Source organism: Panthera leo, chromosome C1 (genome assembly GCF_018350215.1).
Source record: "Panthera leo isolate Ple1 chromosome C1, P.leo_Ple1_pat1.1, whole genome shotgun sequence".
Taxonomy (NCBI): Eukaryota; Metazoa; Chordata; class Mammalia; order Carnivora; family Felidae; genus Panthera; species Panthera leo.
Window position 1 is genome coordinate 64,162,280 of NC_056686.1, and position 22,801 is coordinate 64,185,080.

Sequence of the window (22,801 nt, forward strand, 5' to 3'; positions counted from 1 at the left end):
CCCAAATATATTCATAAAGCATACAAGTGATTTCCAAAATAGCAACATATTCCAAAGACAATGCAGTTCACAAATGGAAAGAATGCACCTACCGAGAGCGAATCTTCTCCCACTTGGCTACTAGCTAAAGCCATTATGTTAGGAGAATAAAATCGTTCGTACATGGATGCTCCTTGACAAGTATCAATAATAAAGAGCAGCTCATTGTAGCTGAAAGAAAAGTGGTAATATCTTTGACATGAATCATGCTGTTAATAATACATTGAGTAATATTTTTATAATACTTGCATAAGATGTTGAAGTCTTGAAATCATATCTTAGTCATTTCATTAAAAATTTGAGAGTTTTCAGTAGAATTCCCAGTACAAATTTGATGTTAGAAATATCAAAGCTATAATCCTGTCCAGGGAAACTACCTCAACAGGGAGTAGTGGTTGGACCACAAAGTGGCTGCCTCAACTCTTTCCCCCTCCCTTATCTTGAATCCAAATGAATATTCAATTAAAAAACCAGTTATTTGGCACCCATGCTGTCCTAGAAAACGAGTCCAGGTTCAGGAAAAAATAAAAATATATGACTTAGTATACTCAAAAAGCTTAAAATCTAACTGGAAGAGAAACATATGAACATATAACTAAAGGGAATGTGTGGTAAGAGTTACAAATAGCTATTAGAGCCTACAGTAAGCCTCACACTAAGCTGGGGATACAGCAGTCCCTCCCTGCCTTCATAGAGCTTCAAGTCTAGCAAAATCAAATGCTCTAAGAGCATAGAGAAAGGAAGAGAGGGAACTGTAAAGAAAGGCAGGTCAGGGAAAGGTGATGTCTGTCATGGGCAAGGAAGGGTGAATTATTTTAACTAAAAAAGAAAGGAATAGCACATCCCAGGAGAGGAAAAAAGCTGTACTACAGCACCTAAATTTGAAAAAGTGTAATTATTTGGGAGAAGGAGAACAGCACTATGTAGTTAACATTTACAATAAATTTGGGAAGATGGAGAAAATTAGTTTCAAAAATGTAGGGTAAGGTCAATCTATATTTTAAAATGCATTGCCTAGCTGGTGAAGGTAGGGAGCAGATAGAAACTTTTTTCAGAAGTTTTTCAGACACTGGATCTAGGTAAACAGCTAACATTGCACCTAGAAAAGAAAACAAGGAATCTTGTACCATAATATCTAAGCATGTGACAAAAGGAACAATTCATATGGCATATTTGTTCTGAGACAAAATCTGAGGAGGCCCCTGAAGCAGAAACATCTAAGGTTACGAGGGGCAGTATACTAGAACAATTCAGAGAGTCAGCCCTATGACTGGACTTTGGAATGAATTCTAGTGCTGGACTGACTACTTGTGTAAAGTCTAGCAAGTTACTTAATCTCTTTGTGCCTCAATTTACTCACGTGTGAAAACAGGAATAATAATAGTATCTACCTCATGGAGTTATCATTAAAACTAAATGAGACAGTACATATAAAACACAGTGCTTAGTACCTAGTATATATCCAATAAATGTAAGCTATGAATAAGATAAAACTAGTACCTAGCAAAAGTTTCCTCTTCAACACCTCCGTTCATTCTTCTTATGCATGTAATTCAATATTTACATTTAACATGTAGCACAGTTGTGTACATACACTAGATTTTAAACACTCTGAAGGCAGAGTAAGCATCACATTCCTGTCTGTGCCATGTGTTTAGAAGGTAACCCAGAAGTTTTTATTGAAGATAATCAAGTTAAAAGCACTTCTGCTGCTTTCTATTCTCTTACTTTCATTGACAACTTTCAACTGGGGGGGGGGGGGGGTGCTTACCATGGATTACTAACAACATACATATCATCCTTAATGTGAGTTGTTACAAATATTATATTAATCGTAATTTCAGCATTTTCTTCCAAAGAAGAAATAATGTACTGCTCTCATGTGGAGGGTCAGAGAATGTACAAAAAAGTAACAACAGGCTGAAGCTGGAAAATAAATATATGTTCACAAACCCTGTACATAATGGGGAACTTGATTGTGGGACTCTTACTTCCTCCAAAAACAATGCTAAATATAACAGACAGCTAATCTTAAAAGGTTAACTTTTTTTTTAATACTCTTTAATGACACTGAGGTTTCTTTTGAAAATAATTCAGTTCAGTAGAAATAACAAACATAAACCTAAAAGAGTAGAAGAAACTATTAAAATAAATTAAAATCTCATAAAGTAAGATCTACAAATCCACTAACCATGGAAAAATTAGGTATTAATTTATCTTATGAAAAGTAATCATCTGCTAATTACCGTCTTTTTTGCCACATTTGCTCAAAAGCATCTGCAAGTTCTATGTTGGTAATTTCTTCAGAATCTTGAAATTTCAAGAAACCATTTCCACCATGTCCTTGTAGGAAGAGTTAAAAAGATCAAATATATGCATTTTTTAAAAAAATACAAACTGCATACATCCAGATACAAGCATTTACTTCACTCATGGCAGTATTTTAATAGCATTTGTTATTTTACACTCTAAAATTAAAAGTACTGTGAAAATGAAAAATTTAATTTTCTATTATACCAATTAAAAACAGAATAATGATACACTGTGCAAAAAAATAGATCTATTATCTTTAAAAGTTCTCATCATTTTATCATATAAAAGCACATTTATACTTTTGCACTGGCTTCATTATTATGTCAGAAGTGAGTTTCCATAAATAAATTTCTCAAATACCAGGCAAATACTGTGGTGAGAAAGAGGTTGCAGACACTAGCTGGTGCCATAGTACGCTAGTTCTATTCACAGTGTATACCGGGAATGCTATTACTACCAGTAAGTGTCATTCCCACATAAAAATCAAAGTGTTTACTACCATCAACCACTGTCCCATGAGAGCTGACCAGAAGATTGTGACCTTTAGAATACAGGGATAGAGCCAGTCTGTCGGATTCAAATGCTAGCTTTGCCACTTAATGACTGTGTTAACTTAGGCAAATAACTTAAATCTTTCTATGTCTCTGTTTCTTTTGCTGTAAAGTAAGAAACATATCAGCACCATCATTAGCATGCCTATAAAGCTCCTTTGTGCAGCTTTTTAAAAGGTACTTCCCACAGGCCATCAAGGTAGAAAAACCTGTCTACGTCGGTGGCCCCTCAGAACACACTGCAGTCCTGTGAGCTCAAACTGGACCAAAACTAAATCAGAATTTTAGGAAAGACCTGAGTATTTGCATTCAAATAATCTTCATACACACTAAAATTTGAGACTCCATCAACAGGAAACCATTGTAAAGTTTCACACAAAGGAAGGACAGATTTGCTATTTTAATTAAATACTTTAGTAGGATGATTAACAGGAGACAAAACTAAAGACAAAGCGATAGCCAGGATCCTAAGTAAAAGGTAGTAAGTTTTTACCAGGGTAATAGTAAAAAAATAAATAAATAAATAAATAAATAAATAAATAAATAAATAAATAAATAAATAAAGATCATAAACTGAGGGACAGTATATCATACTGTTTCCAAATATCATTTCAAGTTGTCCTATGAGAAAAGAGAACTACAAAACAAATGTTTAAATTTCTTTCCATGAAGATTCCTTCTTGAGAAGAGTTACAATATATTCTCTTACTAAATATTTAAATTCTGAAATTACCAGTCATATAAATAAGAATATTGCTCCTATCATCAGAAAGAAGACGTTTTGACCGAGGAGTACTAGGTGGGATCCTGCCAGTTAATACCCGTAAAAAATTCTCCACAGTCACCTGAAAAAAAAAAAAAAAAAAGAAGAAGAAATCAAATGAAATAGAACTCAGGGAAACGTGATAATTTTTTTTAGTTTTCAAAAACATTCCTCTTTCTTTCTCTATGAATTACTCAGCATAAACTGAAAATAAAACACAAAAAGAAATATAACTCAATTAAATATATACCTTAAATATATACCTCAAAATTGACTTGCTTCCATTAAATACTAACAGCTAACAAAACTACCTTGGGGAAAAATCAGTTAATTAAATTTAAAACTTTAAATGCTATGCAAAATATTGCCCAAAAACTTAAAAATTATTTATCTTTTTTCAAAGGCAATTCTTTGGGAAGATACAAAATATAGAAACTTGTAAATAAATCTAACAACATTATAACTACTGCAGTTAATCTGTACAACTGCCTGGTGAATTCTATATAAAATTTGAAAGATAGGTCCATAATGAATCATAAAAATAAAGCCATAATGATAGTTCCATAAATAATCCCTAAATTATGTATCTTTGATTTTTTAATGCATTTTGTTACTTTAATTATGTTAGGGGTAACTTTAACATGTAAAAAATTCATCACACTTTAAGCCAGATTTCCTAACCTGAAATGTGTGGATCTCTAGGATTCTTTGAAAGCATATTTGAAGTTATATTACACAGATCTAAATTTAAAAAGCAGAAATTCTATCCAACTTTCTTGTTTGACCTTTCCTTAGATCATGAGTATGTAAATGTATATGTGTATGTATGTGTGTTCATGTGTGTATATATATGTATGTGTATATAATGTTTGGTTTACATTTTTCCCAGAAGAGAGCAAAATGCTAAATGTTTTAATAAGAGTTCTTGTTGGCTAACAAGGAAGGGAAATTTTTGGTTTATATTTTATGACGACTAAATAAACAAGTAAAAAGTCGAATATTCATGCACATTTAATCACTGAACAAATATTCCTGAGTGCCTTCAAAGGACTATAAGTACTGGCTAGGTATAAGATACATAAACAGGCCATGGCTTCAAAGAGCTTACAGGCTGGCAGGAGATAGAGTTGATATTTTAAAATTGCTTCAAACAGGTCTGGAGACACCAAAAATTGTGTCTTACTTTTGGTAGGCTTGGTAAAAGGGGAAGGATTAGTGAGGAAGACTTCATCAAAGCAGACTTCAAATCTTAAACATATTCACTACCTATTAAATTTAAAATGAAGTTTCAAAGGGAAAAAATTATAGTATAATGTCATCTTTCAAATTTACATTTTGATTTTTAATCATCTATGGATAAAACACTGGAAGCATATTAAAAGTGATTACCTCTAGTGGAAATATGGGTGAGTTTTTTGTTAATCATTTTAATTTTTCCACAATTAATGTGTTTACTAAAAATACAAAGCTTGATATTTTAGGTCAAATATGAAACATGAACAATACATTTACTGTAAAAAAAAAAAAGTTGATACATGAAAACTCACTAAAATACTGTAACATAAAAGCTAAGATAAAGTTGTCCTATCCCAGATATATATATGAAATGTTCATACTGTATTAGTTTTACTCCTATGAACTGCAGAGACAGAATTATATCAATGCTTCAGTGACAGTTATATACAAAGTTTAAAGAAAAAGACTATTTTATTCTATCGCTATTTTAAAGCTTCAAAGTAATGATATCTACATTTCAAAAATGTTGCTAAATTAAACAACGTTACCTCATAACTTCTATAATCTACTTCCACATCATCTCCATACACATTTAGTTCCATATTCTTGTGACTAAACACTGTAGCTGGTTTGGGATTTCTAGGGTTGCATGCCATATCGTCTGCAAGCATCAGAACAATGTGACTAGGAAAAAAAAAAATTCCAGGAAATATGCTACTTAAATAAAACCAAAAAGTTAAAAGCAGATACATTTTATTTATATCATGAGGCAATTATGTTCATTCTTTTCATTAAAAATAACAAAAATAATTATTGAGTACATTTTTTAAAAGAAATTTTTAATTGTTTTCATATCCTTATGTAGTATAAACTTTAAAGAAGGGAATTTAGAACAATCTGGCATGAACTTATCCACAGAACCTGAAATTACTAACTTAAGTTTTATGCCATAGAGCAAAGGGAAGCTGAAAGAGCTACACTATCCTCCCCAAATATTTTTAAAAATTTTAGTAATATTTGGGGCACCTGGGTGGCTCAGTTGGTTAGGCGTCTGACTTCAGCTCAGGTCATGATCTCATGGTCCGTGGGTTCAAGCCCCGCATTGGGCTCTGCTCTAACAGCATAGCACCTGCTTGGATTTTCTGTCTCCCTCTCTCTGCCCTTCCCCTGCTTGCTCTCTCGTTTTCTCTCAAAAATAAATAAACATTAAAAAAAAGTAAAATAAAATTTTAGAAATATTTGACATTCTTAAGACTTATAGAGTCCACATTAAGCTACGATACTCCAAAAATTTAACTTTCAGAATCTTAAATGCTTAAGAATGGAAACATGCAAGTGCGATCAGTGTGCCACAGAACACACCCCCAGGCCAATCATTGTTCACTGGCTCCACTCCATCTCCATAATACCAGACACCATCTCTTAACTAGATACTGAAATAGTTCGCTATCTGGCTTCCTGCTTCCAGTTTTGCCCTAATCTTACAAGTCATTCTCCTTATAACTACCAGACTGATCTTTCTTAAATAAGTCAAATCATTAAACTAAGTAAATCAAACCATTAAATTTTCCCATTTAAAATCCTCTAAAGACTCATTATAATTAGAGGAAAGCTGAAATTCCTTTCATGGTCTAAAGGCTTTCTTAATGTGGCTTCTGCATACCTCTCTAACTGCAGCTCCTAGCATCCACATTCACTATGCTCCTTCCACCCTGGCCTTTCTGTTCCAGGAATACACCAGGCCCTTCCCACTTTAGGGGCTACTTACTGACGAACTACATTTAGACTTCTCCCAGATCTTCCTATCATTCCAATCTCAGCTAAGCTACCCCATTCTTATTAGGTGTTTATTTTCTATAGGTCATTTATGAATTTGAAATCCTCATCATCTCCCCCCATCACCTCTAGTGGAATATAAGCTCTCTGAGGACAGGGGCTTTATCTGTCCTGTTCACAACTGTATCTCTCACACCCAATCATAGTAAAAGAGCCTGGCATATAGTAAGTATTCAATAAATATCTGCTGAGTGAATGAAACATTTTCATTTTTGCATATATTTTCTTTGAGAGAAGATTATAAAATTTATCTTAAATACTTCTCATCTTGATCTTACCATTAAAAGTGGTGAACATGAATCAGGCAATTCTTTATTCTACCATATACTGAGCTTCCCAAACATAAGGGAAAAATTAAATGTGGCATACATAATCAGTTTGGCAGGAGACAGCAAGAAGAAAGTGTTCTGCTGCATATGTTCCAAATACATTAAAGTTCAAAACTGAAACATTGTGATTTTTCTTGAAAATTGGCTAGATTTCTATTTTGAAAGGGTTCCAACCCTGCCGCATTCAAAGATCAGATCTTCAGCTGTTACTGATTCATGCTCACAGAATTGTGAAAGTTACTCCTCTTAAAATGGAAAAATAGATCTTTTCTTTTTTCATAATTTAAGATGACAAACTTACATTAAGTTATTATCAATCATCTTTTTTGTTATAAGCCATCATTAAATAAGACTGAACTGACTTCCAAATCTCAATATAGGAGTACAACTTTAGGCCATTTGACTTATGGTTAATTTCGCTCTATGAAATGAAATGATTATTAAATATCTATAAATGTCAATGTCAAAAAGTAGTAATTTCAGCTTAAAATGATAAATTCAATCAACATTTTTCCTACAGACAATTCTGAGCCTCAATATAACAGCATCATAACCTTCAGTTAACATAATCAATGTCATTTAAAAAATCATTTTATTTGTGGATAATCAATGAAAAAAAAAAACAGGACTGGAAACAGACTGTATTTCAAAGATGTAGAAGTCACACCACATATTCTAATTCACTATTTCTAAAACTTAAGAAAGGTTCAGAACGCTTTTCTGAAGAAAAAAAATTCTCACTTGGTCCAAGGTTAAATTATTTGTATAATAACACTAAAATATAGAAGTGAAAGCAAACTGCTTAGGCTTATAGTTCTTATAAAACTATGAACAAATACAAAATTATAAATCATATTTTAAAAAAACTACCAAACTAATAATACTCTAAAAACATTAACTCCATTTGAAGGATGATGTTATTTTGCTAAAACTGAATGTCTGCTATTGTATTTCACAGGAAAAAGAGATAACATCAGAGGTCTGGTCCTATATTTCTTTTCTTTTTTCTGTATTTTGATACCTACACTACAATGTAACTCAGTAATACAGAAAATGTTCACAAAAGTATGCTGTACAAAATGTGATTCATAAATTCCTGGTATGTTACTTGACTGTTCAGGATAATCCGATCTTATATTTAAGACTTTGCCAATAAACATTCTCCAAACAGCAGTTATCTAACTTGCTGACTCCTTAAAGTGTCTTTGTCACTTGAATATCAGGTTAGTATCACAGCAGTTTTTTTAAGTCTTCACTGAGGGGGTATCAGATCAATCACTGCTGGAATCAAAACCAAAGAAAATAAATCTACACTAAAGATATACTACTATATTCATATAACAACAGCAATCTGCTTTGTATCCTATTAAAACTGAGACAAAATCCCTCAAATATATCCAATCGATACAAGAATAAGATATTCTTACAGTCTGGCAATCCTATACGACCATGTGTGATGACTCAACTCTCACTCTATTCAAGGCCCTGCAAAACCTACATCACACAATAAAACATATGGCAATATGGCCTTCTCTCAACACAAAACTAAAGAAAAAGTGAGCACTGAAATTGTATAAGTTCAAACTGGCTTTGAATCCAAACAGTGTGTCAGTTATTTATATAAGAGTTTCCACATATTTTAAATCATGCATTCCTGTTAGTTAAAAAAATAGGAGGGCACACCCATATATACCTACTAATTTGTACATCATACATATTTGCTACTTTAAGTATATATAATAAATATTAGTGAAGCATAACTTCTTTCCTTTTATAGATTAAAAAAAAAACTACTAATATTTTCTTTCCTTACCACTCCTTAGTAGCTGATTTAAAAGAATACTTTAATCATGCTTATATCTATTTTATTTTATTTTTTTTTTAAATGTTTATTTATTTTTGAGACAGTGCAAGAGACAGAGTGCAAACAGCCGAAGGGGCAGACAGAGGGAGACACAGAGTCTGAAACAGGCTCCAGGCTCCGAGCTGTCAGCCCACAGCCTGACGCGGGGCTTGAACTCACAAACCATGAGATCATGACCTGAGCCGAAGTCGGACGCTTAACCGACTGAGCCACTCAGGCGCCCCGCTTATATCTATTTTAAAGACAATTAAAATAAAAATGAAATTTTAAAACTTCTCAAAAAAGAAGGCATGAAACACAATTTGAGAAACATGTGGGGGAAAAATGGACTAAAATAAATACATTCCATTATGTTTGCCAAACATTGAATAAACAGGTAAACCCTGCATCAAGTCTGCTAGGGCCATTCTTTATTCACCTCCCCAAAGTTCTTCCTTGGCCCAATCAGGAACCAGGAACCAATTGGTTAAAAAAAAAATTAAATAGATGAATAATCCTTCATTGCCCTATATCATTATAGTGTGACATTTCAAAAAGCATAACTCTTCATTTACAATAGACTGGTATTACCTTAATAAAAATTTTTCACTGAATTAAATTAAATAAATTACTGTATTGGTAAAAATGTTTTTTAAATGTTCACTTAAAACTGCTATGCTAGGGGCGCCTGGGTGGCTCGGTCGGTTAAGCGTCCGACTTCGGCTCAGGTCATGATCTCACGATCCATGGGTTCGAGCCCCGCGTCGGGCTCTGTGCTGACAGCTCAGAGCCTGGAGCCTGTTTCAGATTCTGTGTCTCCCTCTCTCTGTGACCCTCCCCCGTTCATGCTCTGTCTCAAAAATAAATAAACGTTAAAAAAAAATTAAAAAAAAAAAAAACTGCTATGTTATAGTCATGCTAACTAATCAGATACTTCTATCTGAAAGCATCTTTAGCTACCAGAGCTAGGATCACCAGGCTTATCTTCAGTAATATCAACATCCCAATGTAGAATAGTAGCTGAAATTAAGACAGCAGGAGATCTGAGAATCACATGGATCTTTGATGCTCTCTTAACTCTAGATTTCTGGTCATAGGTGTTGCTTTTTTTCCCCCTGATATAAATTATTCAGTATATTCTATATTATTGCTTCTGCAGCAATCTAATGACAGTTGGACCGAGCCAATTCAACAAATTTTGTTATGTAATAATTAGCTTGATGCCAGAGTAATTTACTTTTAGGCTTTTCTCCCTCTCTCTTCCATGTCTGGAGGAATCTCCAAGTTAATAAATCTCATCACCCATGCACTATGAAACTAATCATAGCAAATGTGCTAGCCACAGGTGCTGGACCATTAGGATTTTCTGAATTACTTTCAACTTGCCAAATGTCAAACAACTGGCATTACTGGACTACAGGATGCCAAGTATTTTATGTTATTAGAAATAAAACTCAAAAACTGCACTGCAGAGATGGGAAATCAACAGTAGCAGACACGTCACATGAAGGTAGAGCCAGCTAGTTATAGGCTTATATATTTAAAGTCACATGTAGTTTAGTATAATATAATAACTAACATTGATTGAGCACTCGGTATATCTCAACCATTGCACTAATAAAACAAGCACATTACAAGCATTATCTCATACATTATTTCCAAGATATGTATTTTCTCATCCCTATTTTACAGGTTATGAACTGAGGTACACAAAAGTTAAGTCACACAGCTAGTAAATAGTGGAGCTCAGATCCCACCCAGTTTGTTTGACATGAACATTTATTTGCTTTTAACAATGCTGCATTACCCTTAAATTACATGAACTAGGATCTGGAAGGATGTAATGATATGTTTTGTTTTAGATTGATAATTTAATCATCTCAGGTGATTAAGGTAAATGCATGAACTCATTGCTGTTCAATATTTATAGCACATAACTGATACAAAATAAGGCTCTTGAAATTCTAAACGGAACCATCCAGAGACCTTAGCAAACTTTCAAATTGAAGAATAGCACTAAGGCATATAATTTCTCCTTTAAATGTAGTAAAGTATAACTAAAAATTTTAAGTGCCCACTTAAATGCAAAAATCAGAGAACAGAACTTCAAAGAGGTACAGAGGCTAACATTCTACACAGTCTCCAATCAATTCCCCAAAGCCGCTAACTCTTTTCTACAGAAAGGCGCTGGGATTACATCCTGCTGCTGGCCCTTCCCTCACCTTTACAGCCACCAAGCCTGACATTTTCAAATCTCTCAACTGTCTGCTCTGGCAGCCTATACTTAAGTCTTCACTGCTTCATCTGTGCTTCCAAACGTTCCCCAATATTAACCACTCTTCCTATAATGGGGGGAGGGGGCAAGCAGCAGAGATGCCTCACCCACTTCTTTCCCCTTTCCTGTTAAAGTTGGTCTTGCATAGGCAAGTTTTTCATCTTTCTTCCAGTTTTCCACTGCTCAACTTCCCACGAACTAGTTTACTGACTTACTCAAGCACACTATCCTCAAGGCTTAGAATTCAAATGTGTACATTATATTACCCAAATTACAAGGTATTGTGTCTCTTGACCATTATGGATGGCTCACAGAAATAGCCAATATAATGGTGCATTAATGAATGCCACTGATCAAGCATAAACTATTTTTGTCAAAATACATAGGATAAAAAATTTTAAATCTTGATATACCACATATAGTCCATCATAATGGGAATCAATCAGCATGTGCAATCTTTCACATATTCTCATGTTTAACAGAAAAATTACTGTTGTTATTTTTCCAGTAATATCTGTACTGATTTAGTCAGATCTCCCCAACTCAACCATTTTACAAGCATCTTGGAATCTTGCTTAGCATTAGATTTTAGCAGTCTATATGTAAAATGTTTAGAATGCTATAAGCAGTCTCCTAGTACTTGACCACAATGCCAGAATTGCATATTTTGACTGAAAAATACATGCAAACATCTGCAATATGCCCTCTCTGGTACACTTCTATTCTCAAATGACAAGAAAATCAAAAGGTCCTCTTAATTTGGGGCATTAAACAAAAGAGTTTGGATATTATTTTCATCAAGAGGACTTGGATGGAGGTGCTGGGTGGTTCAGTCGGCTAAGCATCCCACTTCGGCTCAGGTCATGATCTCACAGTTCATGAGTTCAAGCTCTGCATGGGGCTCTGTCTGTGCTACATACAGCTCAGAGACTGCTTCAGATTCTGTCTCTCCCTCTCTCTCTGCTGCTCCCCTGCTCTCGCTCTTTCTCAAAAATAAAACATTAAATTTTTTTTAAATGTTTAATAAAACATTAAATTTAAACATTAAATCATTTTAAATGGATATGCTTCTTCTGAGGTATCAATATTATAAATAAAAAACAAAAATCTATTTGGCAAAGGATAAACTATAGAGACCAAACACTGGTGAAGAGTTTTCTACTACCACTTCTGCTCTTCAATTTGATCATAAGAATCAACTAGGACAAAAATTAAAAAAGAAAAATTTTAAGTTGAGACTATCACAGATAAAAAGAGCAACTGGAAGATAATAAATCTCAAACAAATGTAAGTTAACAATTTGGATTTTTTAAAGCAATAAAATGGTGTTCATTGTCATGAATTTGATATAACCATTCCGTATTATGTGGTACAAGCACTTACTATATTTTAGCCAAATTACTAAATTTAGATTCATATTTAATAAGATTCTAGAAAAATAAGATTGGAAGTTATAGAAAAATGGAAACAGGGTAAAATGACAGAATGAAACACTGTACTTCATTTCTTGAGAGTAAAAGAGAAAACTGAGTTTCTGAATTTAAATCAAATTCTGAAGATACATATTAAACAATATGATAGAACTTCCAAAAACAAATGTGAACACAGAATCTTAGTAGACAAGCAAGTTAAAAATAAAAGTGTAAGGTAGAATTCTGAGTAAGGAACTTTTAAAATTTCTTCCAGTTCTAACACAGAAGTGATGATTACTAGTATGCAAAATGTAGCCACAATATACCAGAGGAAATGAGGTAGAGACAGGATGTGGCAACTGTATTTCTTGCATTTACCTTGTGATAGGCACCGGGCTTCAGTCCTTTCAGATGCCTCATTCTCACTAAGTCACAATACTGTGAAGACTAGTATTGTCTGCATTCTAAACATAAGGAAATTCAGTGAGGCCAAAACACTTCCCAAAGCTACATGGCTGGTAAGTACAGGAGCTGAAATTTTACTTCAAAGTCCACATATTTTCCATCCATTACTACATTCTTTGGCACAATGGAATACACTGGCTTTTACTCATTCACAAGGAATGAGCAGAGCCAAACAACAATAACAACAACAACAACAACAACAATGAGGAGGACGAGGACGAACCTTTAGTAATTTCTATACTCGCATCAACAAAGATTAAAGGGATACCACTTTTCCTCATAAGAACTGCATCTTAGCATTTCCATTTGCTGTGGTTCAATGAAATGTATGCTTTTAAACTTCATTACAAACATTCTAAAATTTTATATAAACAAATCATTTAATTACAGAGCTATAGGTTTTGTCTGTTTACATCTTTAACAAAACTGGAAAATCTTTTTTAATCTCAAATCATTTTTTAAAAATTACAATAAAAATCTGACTAAAAACACCTGGGGAATGGAATGTTCTCATTTCAACTCTTTTCAAAACTCAATACCAGTCTAGTGCCCTTATCTGCACTTGCCCTGCTCTACCCTGCAAATGAGCACCACAGACCCCCTGCCCTGAGGCTACAGTCATTGCCACTTTGGTACCCACTGTGTGATTAAGCCACAATCTTCAATCAGTAAGCATATTCTTTTCCATCATCACACATTTATGATGTTTCTTCCAAGCATGGCATGACTTTTATGAGGGCAAGAGAACTGTAGAAATTCATTAGTAGTCCAAGAAGCCACATAAGAGCAGTTACTCTGGCCACAGAAGTGTTGAATTGGGATCCACAAAGCATCTTCCAGTTCTGACTTAGATGGGGTAAGCCTCGGTGCACTTCCTTTCCTTTGCTCAATATGACTAGACTGAAGATTTCCTGCTTCTTGTTAGGAGGTTCATTTCATTTTCCATTACTCCCAACTTTATACTTATAGCACTGAGAATTTCAAGTGGAGGATGTTGAAGTTTCTGTACATCACTTCTGTATTCAATTTTTAAAATTAGCTCATAACTCTAATGAATATTTTTAAACTAACTTAACATGGCTCAAATGAACAGCTCAACTCTCATGGAGGTCACACATACAAGAACATGATATTTCTTATTATACATAATGCAACCAATAAGACCTTAAACGAAGTTTCTTGAGAAACTTAAGTATGGCATTACTACAATAGTAAGAGTATGTGAAGCAATGTATGACACTGCTCTTATGGAAAAGGAAGGCATCCATGTTCTTGAGTGACCTTTTGATGAAGGGTGCCATCCAACCACATTAATGATAACTGGTTAAGTCTTACAAAACACAAGTTTTGTGAAGAACCTGGTTGTTATACTCCTATTCACTGTGTTGCAGGCTATGGAAGAGCTCAAATGCTTGTGTGCTTGGAGATAAAGATGTAGTACAGATCATAAGATAAAAGCAGTACGGAGCTTTTAACATCAAGCAACTTTTGTATTTAGAGAAGTATCACTATAAAATGTGTCTGTGCTGCAAAGACATCAGTAGCCAATAAAACTGGAGTGCCTACTGTCTTGGAAGTGGAACTTCAGACAGGACCTAATTTGTTGTGCATATCACCCAAGAAGTTGGCGCGGTGAATAAGTCTAATGAAGCTTTTATAGGAATACTGAAAAGTAGTTTTACCAGGTTACATGCTTCATAGAACCTCTATGTTTGGATTACAACCAACCTATCTAGATACTCAGGAAAAGATCCTTGCTGTTCAACAGTTAAAATGTGCTTATCATTTGTACCAGCTGACCTTTTCTAAAATCATGCAATACTCAGTTGTAAGTCTTCTTTAAACCTACTTCCATGCCAGAATCTTATCAATACATAAGAAATATAGACAGATTAGGGACCAAAATATCCAATATAACACTTGTATATTTTTAGTATCATATAGCACTAAAATCTAGGAACTCTGAACATGCTAAATTTTATGTGATTCATTCCTTCAGTCATTTCAAACATTGGAATCAAAGGTGACATGGTTATTTGTTTTCTCACTTTATGTTTACATCGTACACATTCAGATGAGTATATACCAGTTTTGTGAAACCATTAATTTTTGTTATTTTACCAAGTTGTACAGTGATTAATTAATGTCTGTTTATAGATCTCATTTTGTTCTGTTATGGAAAACCTCTATCTTGAAAATATACATTGCACAGAAGCATATCTTTAATGTCTCCAGGCAAAAAAAGTTTTATAGTTAATTTAATGTTTACACTTTTGGGTGCAACTTTACGGGAAAACCTAAAAAAGATACAGGAAAAGGCTATTCAATATTTCTAGTATAATACTGTCTTTGTCTTATACAGAATATGCAGAATATGTTCTTTAATTTAGTAAATACTTTTTAAAGGCAGAGATGTTTTATTATTGTAGCTACAATTCTTAATCATAAAATTATCATTATTTTTCCATATCTACTGGATGCTGTTTACCAGTTATATTTTTGTTTGAAGTATGCCTTTTTCCCTTCTTTTCCCAACCTCCCTTGCAAAAAAAAAAAAAAAAGAAGTGGGTTTCTGCTAGTGAACTGAGCAGACATTTGATTTTTATATGCCTTTAGAGCTGTGTAACTCGGTATTTAGATGCTTGATAATTTATCACATAATTGATCAAACAGCTATGTGTAGTAATGTCAGTTCAACCATATATTTATACTGTCTTGTAATGTGTAGTTATAGTTTCATGGGAGAAATAATTTGCCAGTGTTCACCAGCTTGTTAAAACCTAGTGTGAGAGCTAAACATCTAAATAAATAATGAAATGAAAAAAAAAAAGACATTTAAACTACTTTTCTGAATAAGAACAATCTACTAAACAAAAATCTTTATTTGCATATGAAGGCTAACATTTGAATATCTATTTTATTAAATACAGCAACATAAACAGAATTCAATAAAATGCAGGAAATTAAGTTAGATTTTATTTGCCTAGAATAAAATCTAAGATATATTTGTTAGAACAAACTCCCTAATAAGGTCTTATTTGATTGTCCTTTGCTTGTTGTGTGGTGGAGAAAAACTGACATTTCAGGTAAATTAAGTTCTGATTAATATGGGTTTTACTTTCTGAAATAACACATCTGAATTTCAAGCTTGGAAGCCTTGGGCATGGATATTATGCTAAATAAAAGTTAATGGGTGGGCATAAGGATTTAATGTCAGGATACCTTTTGCTGAATTGAGTAACCTCCCACTTACGCTCAGATCAAATTCTTGGAAACCATTAACATAAAACTCTGTGAAATATATCTTTTCTCCAAAGAAATCCAATTATGCTCACAAATGTTAGTTTCACTTAGCCTTTTAGCAACCTGAAAGAGTCAGATATGACATGACAGAGAATTACATTGTTTTTTATCAATTCTCCAATCCTCAGAACTGTCTTAGAAATACTATTACCATCACTTTCCATGGTGACATGTCAAGTTTGGACTTATTTTGAGGTCACTCTCACTGCCACCACCCAAACACTTATGTTTTATCTTAGAGAGTATAGTTTACTCTGCTGCCCTTTACTCTTCCCTGTATCCCCACTTTAGTTTACATTATACAAATTGGCAAGTGTATTCTAACCACCATAGGCTCTCAACACATACTTACTGGTTGGAAAAGGGAAAGAGGGAAGAAGGAGAAAAGAAGGGAAGAAGTCACTAAAATTAGTGTGTATTCTGCCCCACTCCTCACCAGTTGTCTTCCTTCTTATTTCTCAGACCAGCCTAGCACCCATCCTAAGTCACATGACCTCAAATGCATCAGGCTTTTTATTGGTTCCCCCCAATTTTTCAACCTACTTTAGAAAGAATCAGTGTAATAAATGGAAGAGTCAATGCAGATACCTAAGAACCCCCAAATTAATTTTATTCCCTCTCTTCCCATTTTTACTTTTCCTTTCTTTGGGCATCTTCCCCTAACCTACATAAATTCTGTCGGTCTCAAAATCAAAACTCTGTCTCAGTTCTAGATCCCCTCAGTCTATGCTTTCTATTTCATTCTCAATCACATCCTCCAGCTACTTTTTCTACTTCTTTGCTTCCCATTATTTCTTCAAACTATTATAATCATAATTCAACTCATCTGATTTCTAAGAAATTGAGTGTATCTCTTCTATGACATTTCTATATTTAACACTGTGGGCTATTCCCTTGTCAAACTCCTCTTGGGTTGCATGATTCCTTATCTTGGAATACTGATTCCAAACACTCCTGTCTGTCACACCCACTAGGTATCTTCTTGATAGGATCCAGTAGACATTTAAACTCACAAGATGACCCCATTTGGCATCAAATTCAGTTAGAAGGACACAAAACAGGAAACCATGTTTGTCAGTAAAATAGTAGGCTTAAATGACAGCTCCAAAAGATATCCATGTCCTAATCCCCAGAACATGTGGTGTGAATATGTTACCTTTAAAGACAAAAGGGACTTTGTAGATTTGATTAAATTAAGGATTTTGAGATGGAGAGAGTATTCTGAATTTATCTGTAATCACTAGGGTCCTTTTAAGAGAGAGAGGCAAGAGCATCAGAGTCAGAGAAGATAAGGTGACAGCAGAAAAAAGGAGGAAGAAGGAAATATGACAACAGGAGAGGAGTCACTGAAGATGTTATGCTGATGACTTTCAAAATAGAGGATAGGGCCATGAGCCAAGGAAAACTCTACAAGTTGGAAAAAAAACAAGGAAACAGATTTTCCCCTAGAGCTTTGAGAGGGAACACAGATCTGATGATGCATTTTGGACTTCTGATATCTAGAACCAGTATATATTATTTTAAGCTATTAAATTGGTGGCAATTTGTTATAGCAACAAGACATAAAAGTATTAGACACTCCTCTTCCACAGAGGTACCCTCACAATCTACACAGCAATATATGCAACTGATGAGGACTTTCTATTTCAAGTCTAAGACGCTGTAGCTGACAGCATGGCATATAAATATATATATATGATCCTCCCAAGCTATTCTTTTTGGTGCTTCAGATGACAACTCAAGGATAAAAGAATGAGACTTATATGGGTGGGCAGAATATCCACTTTGGCTTAGAAGCCTCATGCCCAACTAAAATCAACATCTTATGCAAGAACTCCATAACCATAGTTTTCAGGGTCCCTCCAAGGAACAAACACAATTACAGGAATCTTCACACTCAGGGAAGCCCAAAGATATGGCTTTTCCTCAAGTACTTATGATTTATTTATACTGGTCTATTTGTGGTTTTCTAATTAGTAAGGGAACAGTTTTGCCACAAGTAATGCTGTCTACCTTTATGAGATATCTAAAAGTACAGTGTTACAAAGTGAACAAAGTCATTTTTTTTAATAGTAGAAAATGGCTTTGTTAATCCTTTATCCATCCCCTAATATGTACTCTAGTTAGGCTCCCTTAATTGTAAGGAATCACTAAAGCTAGTTCAAAGAGGAAAGATGAATATTAGCATGGCACACAATTTGATGAAAATTCAAGAATAAAGCCTTACAGAGAGAGACCAGAACTTGAAAGCAGTTCGATATATCAACAATAAAAATTTGTGAAACTTTATGAAAGCCAGTGTTTTGTCAGCTCTTCTACAACCATCTGCTTTTCTCCTTTTCCTACTAATAAGCATATTATTCCTGTCTGGTCTGTACAGGCAGCTCATGACTCAAAATGGCCCCACTTACAAACTTACACCTTTTATGACCTTTCTTATGGTAATTAAGAGTGTCACAGTAAAGCTAGTATTTAGGATCATTAAATTAATTCCAAGTCAGCTGATGCTAAGCCAATTCAATAATCAGAAAATATGAGAGGCTGATTCATAAATGATGCAAGGGAAAAGGGAACTGGGAATTACTCCTAACCAGATTGATGAACCAACAAGTCACCCCACGTACGTATTCTTTCCCCATCTTACAGACAAGAGCACTAAGGCTGAGAGAGATTAAATAGCTCATCCAAAATCAAAAAACTAGCAGTGACTTTTTCAGGCCCCTTCCAAGTTTACTGAAGGCTTGATGATACAGTAGGAAATAAAACATGTAAATACAAATCTCAGGCACAGCAAGAAATTGCCTAATGTGACAGTAGGTAGAACTTTTGAATGACAACATGGCCCTTCCACTAGTAACTGTTCTGGATTCCTCTGACCTGGCTAGTTTCTCACTCATTGCAGGCTGCACCAGTTGGTGCCAAATTCAGGATCACCATGGTAACAAACAAGTAGAGGAGAGCTGTAGCCACTTACAGCTTACTCATATCCTTATTTCATATATACTTTGCATTGCTTCTTTGTTGGTTTGGTAGCAATCCGAAGCAAAAGCAATATAAGTCATCAATCATTCTTGCCCACTTCTTAAGTTAGATTAGACTTTGTGGTCTGGTCTGACCCTACAGCTTGCACTTTTTCCCTTTTTTCTCACCATGCTAGGCATTACACCTCCAGGACTACTAGTTTTATAACTAGAAGTCTTTACCTTTTGACCACTTTTATCCATTTTGCCCACCCACTCCCCCTTGCCTCTGACAACCACCAGTCTGATCCTTGTGTATGTGAGTTCAACTTTTTTTAGATTCCACATATAAGTGAGATCATACATTGTTTGTTTTCCTCTGACTTATTTTACTTAGCATAATACCCTCAGAGGTCCATCCATGTTGTCAAAAATGGCAGTATTTCCTTCTTTTTTTTTTAATATTTCATTGTGTATATATACCACATCTTCTTTATCCATGCATCCATCCATCCATCCATCCATCCATCCATTCCTCCATTGACACTTAGTTGTTTCCACATCTCAGTAGTGTAAATAATAGTGTAATGAACATGGGGGTGCAGATACCTTTTCAAGTTAGTGTTTTCATTTCCTTTGGATAAGTACCAAGAAATGTAATTGCAGGATCCTATGTTAGTTCTACTTTTAACTTTTTGAGGAAGCTACTTATTGTTTTCCATAGTGGGTGTACCAATTTACATTCCTACCAACAGTGCATAAGAGTTCTCTTTTCTCCATATCCTCACTACCACTTGCTATTTCTTGTCTTTTTGATAATAGTCATTCTAACAGGTGGGAGGTGATATTGTGGTTTTGATTTGCACTTCTCTGATGATTAGTAATACTGAGACCTTTTCATATACCTATTTCCCATCAGTATGTTTTCTTTGGAAAATATTCAGATCCTCTCCCCATTTTTTAATTGGATTTTTTTTTTGTTATTGAGTTACATGGGTTCTTTATATATTTTGGATATTAACCCCTTATCAGATATATGACTTGCAGATATCTTCTCCCATTTGGTAGGTTGTGTTTTCATGTTGCTGATGGTTTCCTTTGATGAAGAGTAGCTTTTAGTTTGATATAGTCCTACTTGCTGATTTTTGCTTCTGTTGCCTTTGCTTTTGGTATCAAATTTAAAAAATCATCAGCAAGACTGATGTCAAAGAGTTTACTGCACACATTTTCTTCTAAAAGTTTTATCGTTTCAGGTCTTACATTCAAGTCTTTAATTCATTTTGAGTTGATGATTGTGAATAATGTAAGTTAATGGATCCAGTTTCATTCTTTTGCATATGGCTGCTCAGTGTTCCTAACATAATGTATTGAAGAGAATGTCCTTTCACTAATGAAGTGAAATATGTTCTTCACTTCTTTGTTGCAAATTAATTGACCACATATGTATAGATTTCTTTCTGGGCTATTTTGTTCCGCTGGATTGTGTTTATTCTCATACCAATACCACAATGTTTTTGAGTACTATAGCTTTGCACTATACTTTAAATCGGGAAGTATGATGCCTCTACCTTTTTCTTCTTTTTCAAAATTGCTTTGTCTACTTGAAAATTTTAGGATTGTTTTTTCTTACGTGAAAAATGTCATTGGAATCTTGATAGGGATTGCACTGAATCTGTAGACTGCTTTGGGTAGTGTGGTCATTTTAACAATATTAATTCTTCCAATCCATGAGCACAGAATATCTTGCCATTTATTTGTGTTTCTCAATTTATTTCAATAATGTCTTACAGTTTTCAATGTACAGGTCTTTTACCTCTGTGACTAAATTAATCCCTAGGTACTTTACTATTTTTTAATGCAATTATAAATGGGATTTTCTTAATTTCTCTGACAGTTACTAGTGTGCAGAAATGCAGCAGATTTTTGTACACTGATTTTATATCCTGTACCTTTACTGAATTTGTTTATTAACTCTAACAGTGTTTTGGTAGAGTCTTTAGGATTTTCTATATATAATGTTATGTCATCTGCAAATAGAGACAGTTCTACTAACAGCTTGTACTCTTAAATACTGTGCTAATTGTCTTCCATTTAAGAGTGATTTCCTTATATTTACACAATCTTTGGAAGCACCCGAATTTTAAATTGGTTTATAACTGATTTTAAAACAAGTATTCAACAAGACTATTTAACAAGGCCATCACAAATACCCAGGAAATCAAGTTATTGCACATTCTGACATAATTACTAGATATTAAACACCAATAGGTTCACCTGATTGGAGGTACAAAAATGAAAATAATTTTTTTTAAGTTTTATTTATTTGGGGGGGGGGGGAGGAAGGGAGGGAGAGAGAGGAAGAGAGAGAGAGAATACCAAGCAGGCTCTGTGCTGTCAGTGCAGAGCCCAATGCGGGCTCGATCCCACAAACTGTGAAATCATAACCTGAGCCGAAATCAAGAGTCAGATGCTTAACTGACTGAGCCACCCAGGTACCCCTAAAAATAATTTTGTGTTATCTTCAAATTGAAATAGATGAACAGCTCTAGAGAAACCATATTACAGGAAAAAGCTCTGAAGATCAGTTACTGTAATTTTGTTAAGGTTATTATTGTTTACAATAATAAATTAAGTATATTATCATGTAAAATTCAGCTTTATAGGTCATATCAACATTTATCTTTATTTTTAATTAATTGCTTTCACTTATCCTTTTTCTTTAATATTTCACTTATTTATATTGATGAATTTGACAACATAGTATAATATAATCACTATACTAGAATTCAAGCATTATGTCTGCTACTACACAGCTGTTGACCTTAAACATCACATTACCTCTCAAGAACACATTTTTTTCATGGACAAAATAAAGGATTTCTCCAGACTATTAATTATTTTGGTCTTTAAAGACAATTTTTATCCCCAAAATTTCAAATATGAAAGATCTTGAAGATGTAAAAAAAGTTTTATGGTAAAAAGATTTGAAAGAAAGAAAACTGTCACTGTTCGTAGATTCATGGGTACTAAAAAAAGAACATTTATAGTCAAATTATTAAAATTAATACAGTTCAATAAGTTGCTGGAACAATATACTAAAGCCAACTGCATGTGCAACAGAAAAAAATATATTTCTTAAATAGTACCATTTACAGTATCAACAAAAAAATAAGAAACTAAAAACTACCAAAAATGTTTATGGAGAAAAATTAAAAATTACAAAACTTAGTTGAAAGCTGTTAAACATATAATTATATGCAAATATACCTTATGCAAAAATTAAGATTTAATGCTATAAAGAAGCCCATTCTAAATTAATCTAAAATTCACTGCAATGCAAATCAAAATCCCAACAGAGTTTTAAGAACTTGGCAAGCTGATTCTAAACTTAATATGGAAGAAACAAGACCCAAGAATAGCCAAGATGATTCTAAAAAAGAACAAAGTCAAGGAAATCAAGTTACCAGATAAGAAGT

General features: G+C 33.9%; 1 protein-coding gene across 1 annotated transcript in view; it reads right to left on the minus strand.

The window, feature by feature from the left end:
- The window catches only part of PIGK (phosphatidylinositol glycan anchor biosynthesis class K), a 124,284-nt gene that overhangs the window by 79,941 nt on the left and 21,542 nt on the right, over positions 1-22,801 (minus strand). The window contains exons 4-7 of the mRNA XM_042952260.1: positions 5,451-5,586; positions 3,637-3,748; positions 2,286-2,382; positions 93-210 (exon numbers count right to left, since the gene is read on the minus strand). Coding sequence (XP_042808194.1) covers positions 93-210; positions 2,286-2,382; positions 3,637-3,748; positions 5,451-5,586 — 463 coding nt within the window. The remainder of the gene's footprint in view (positions 1-92; positions 211-2,285; positions 2,383-3,636; positions 3,749-5,450; positions 5,587-22,801) is intronic.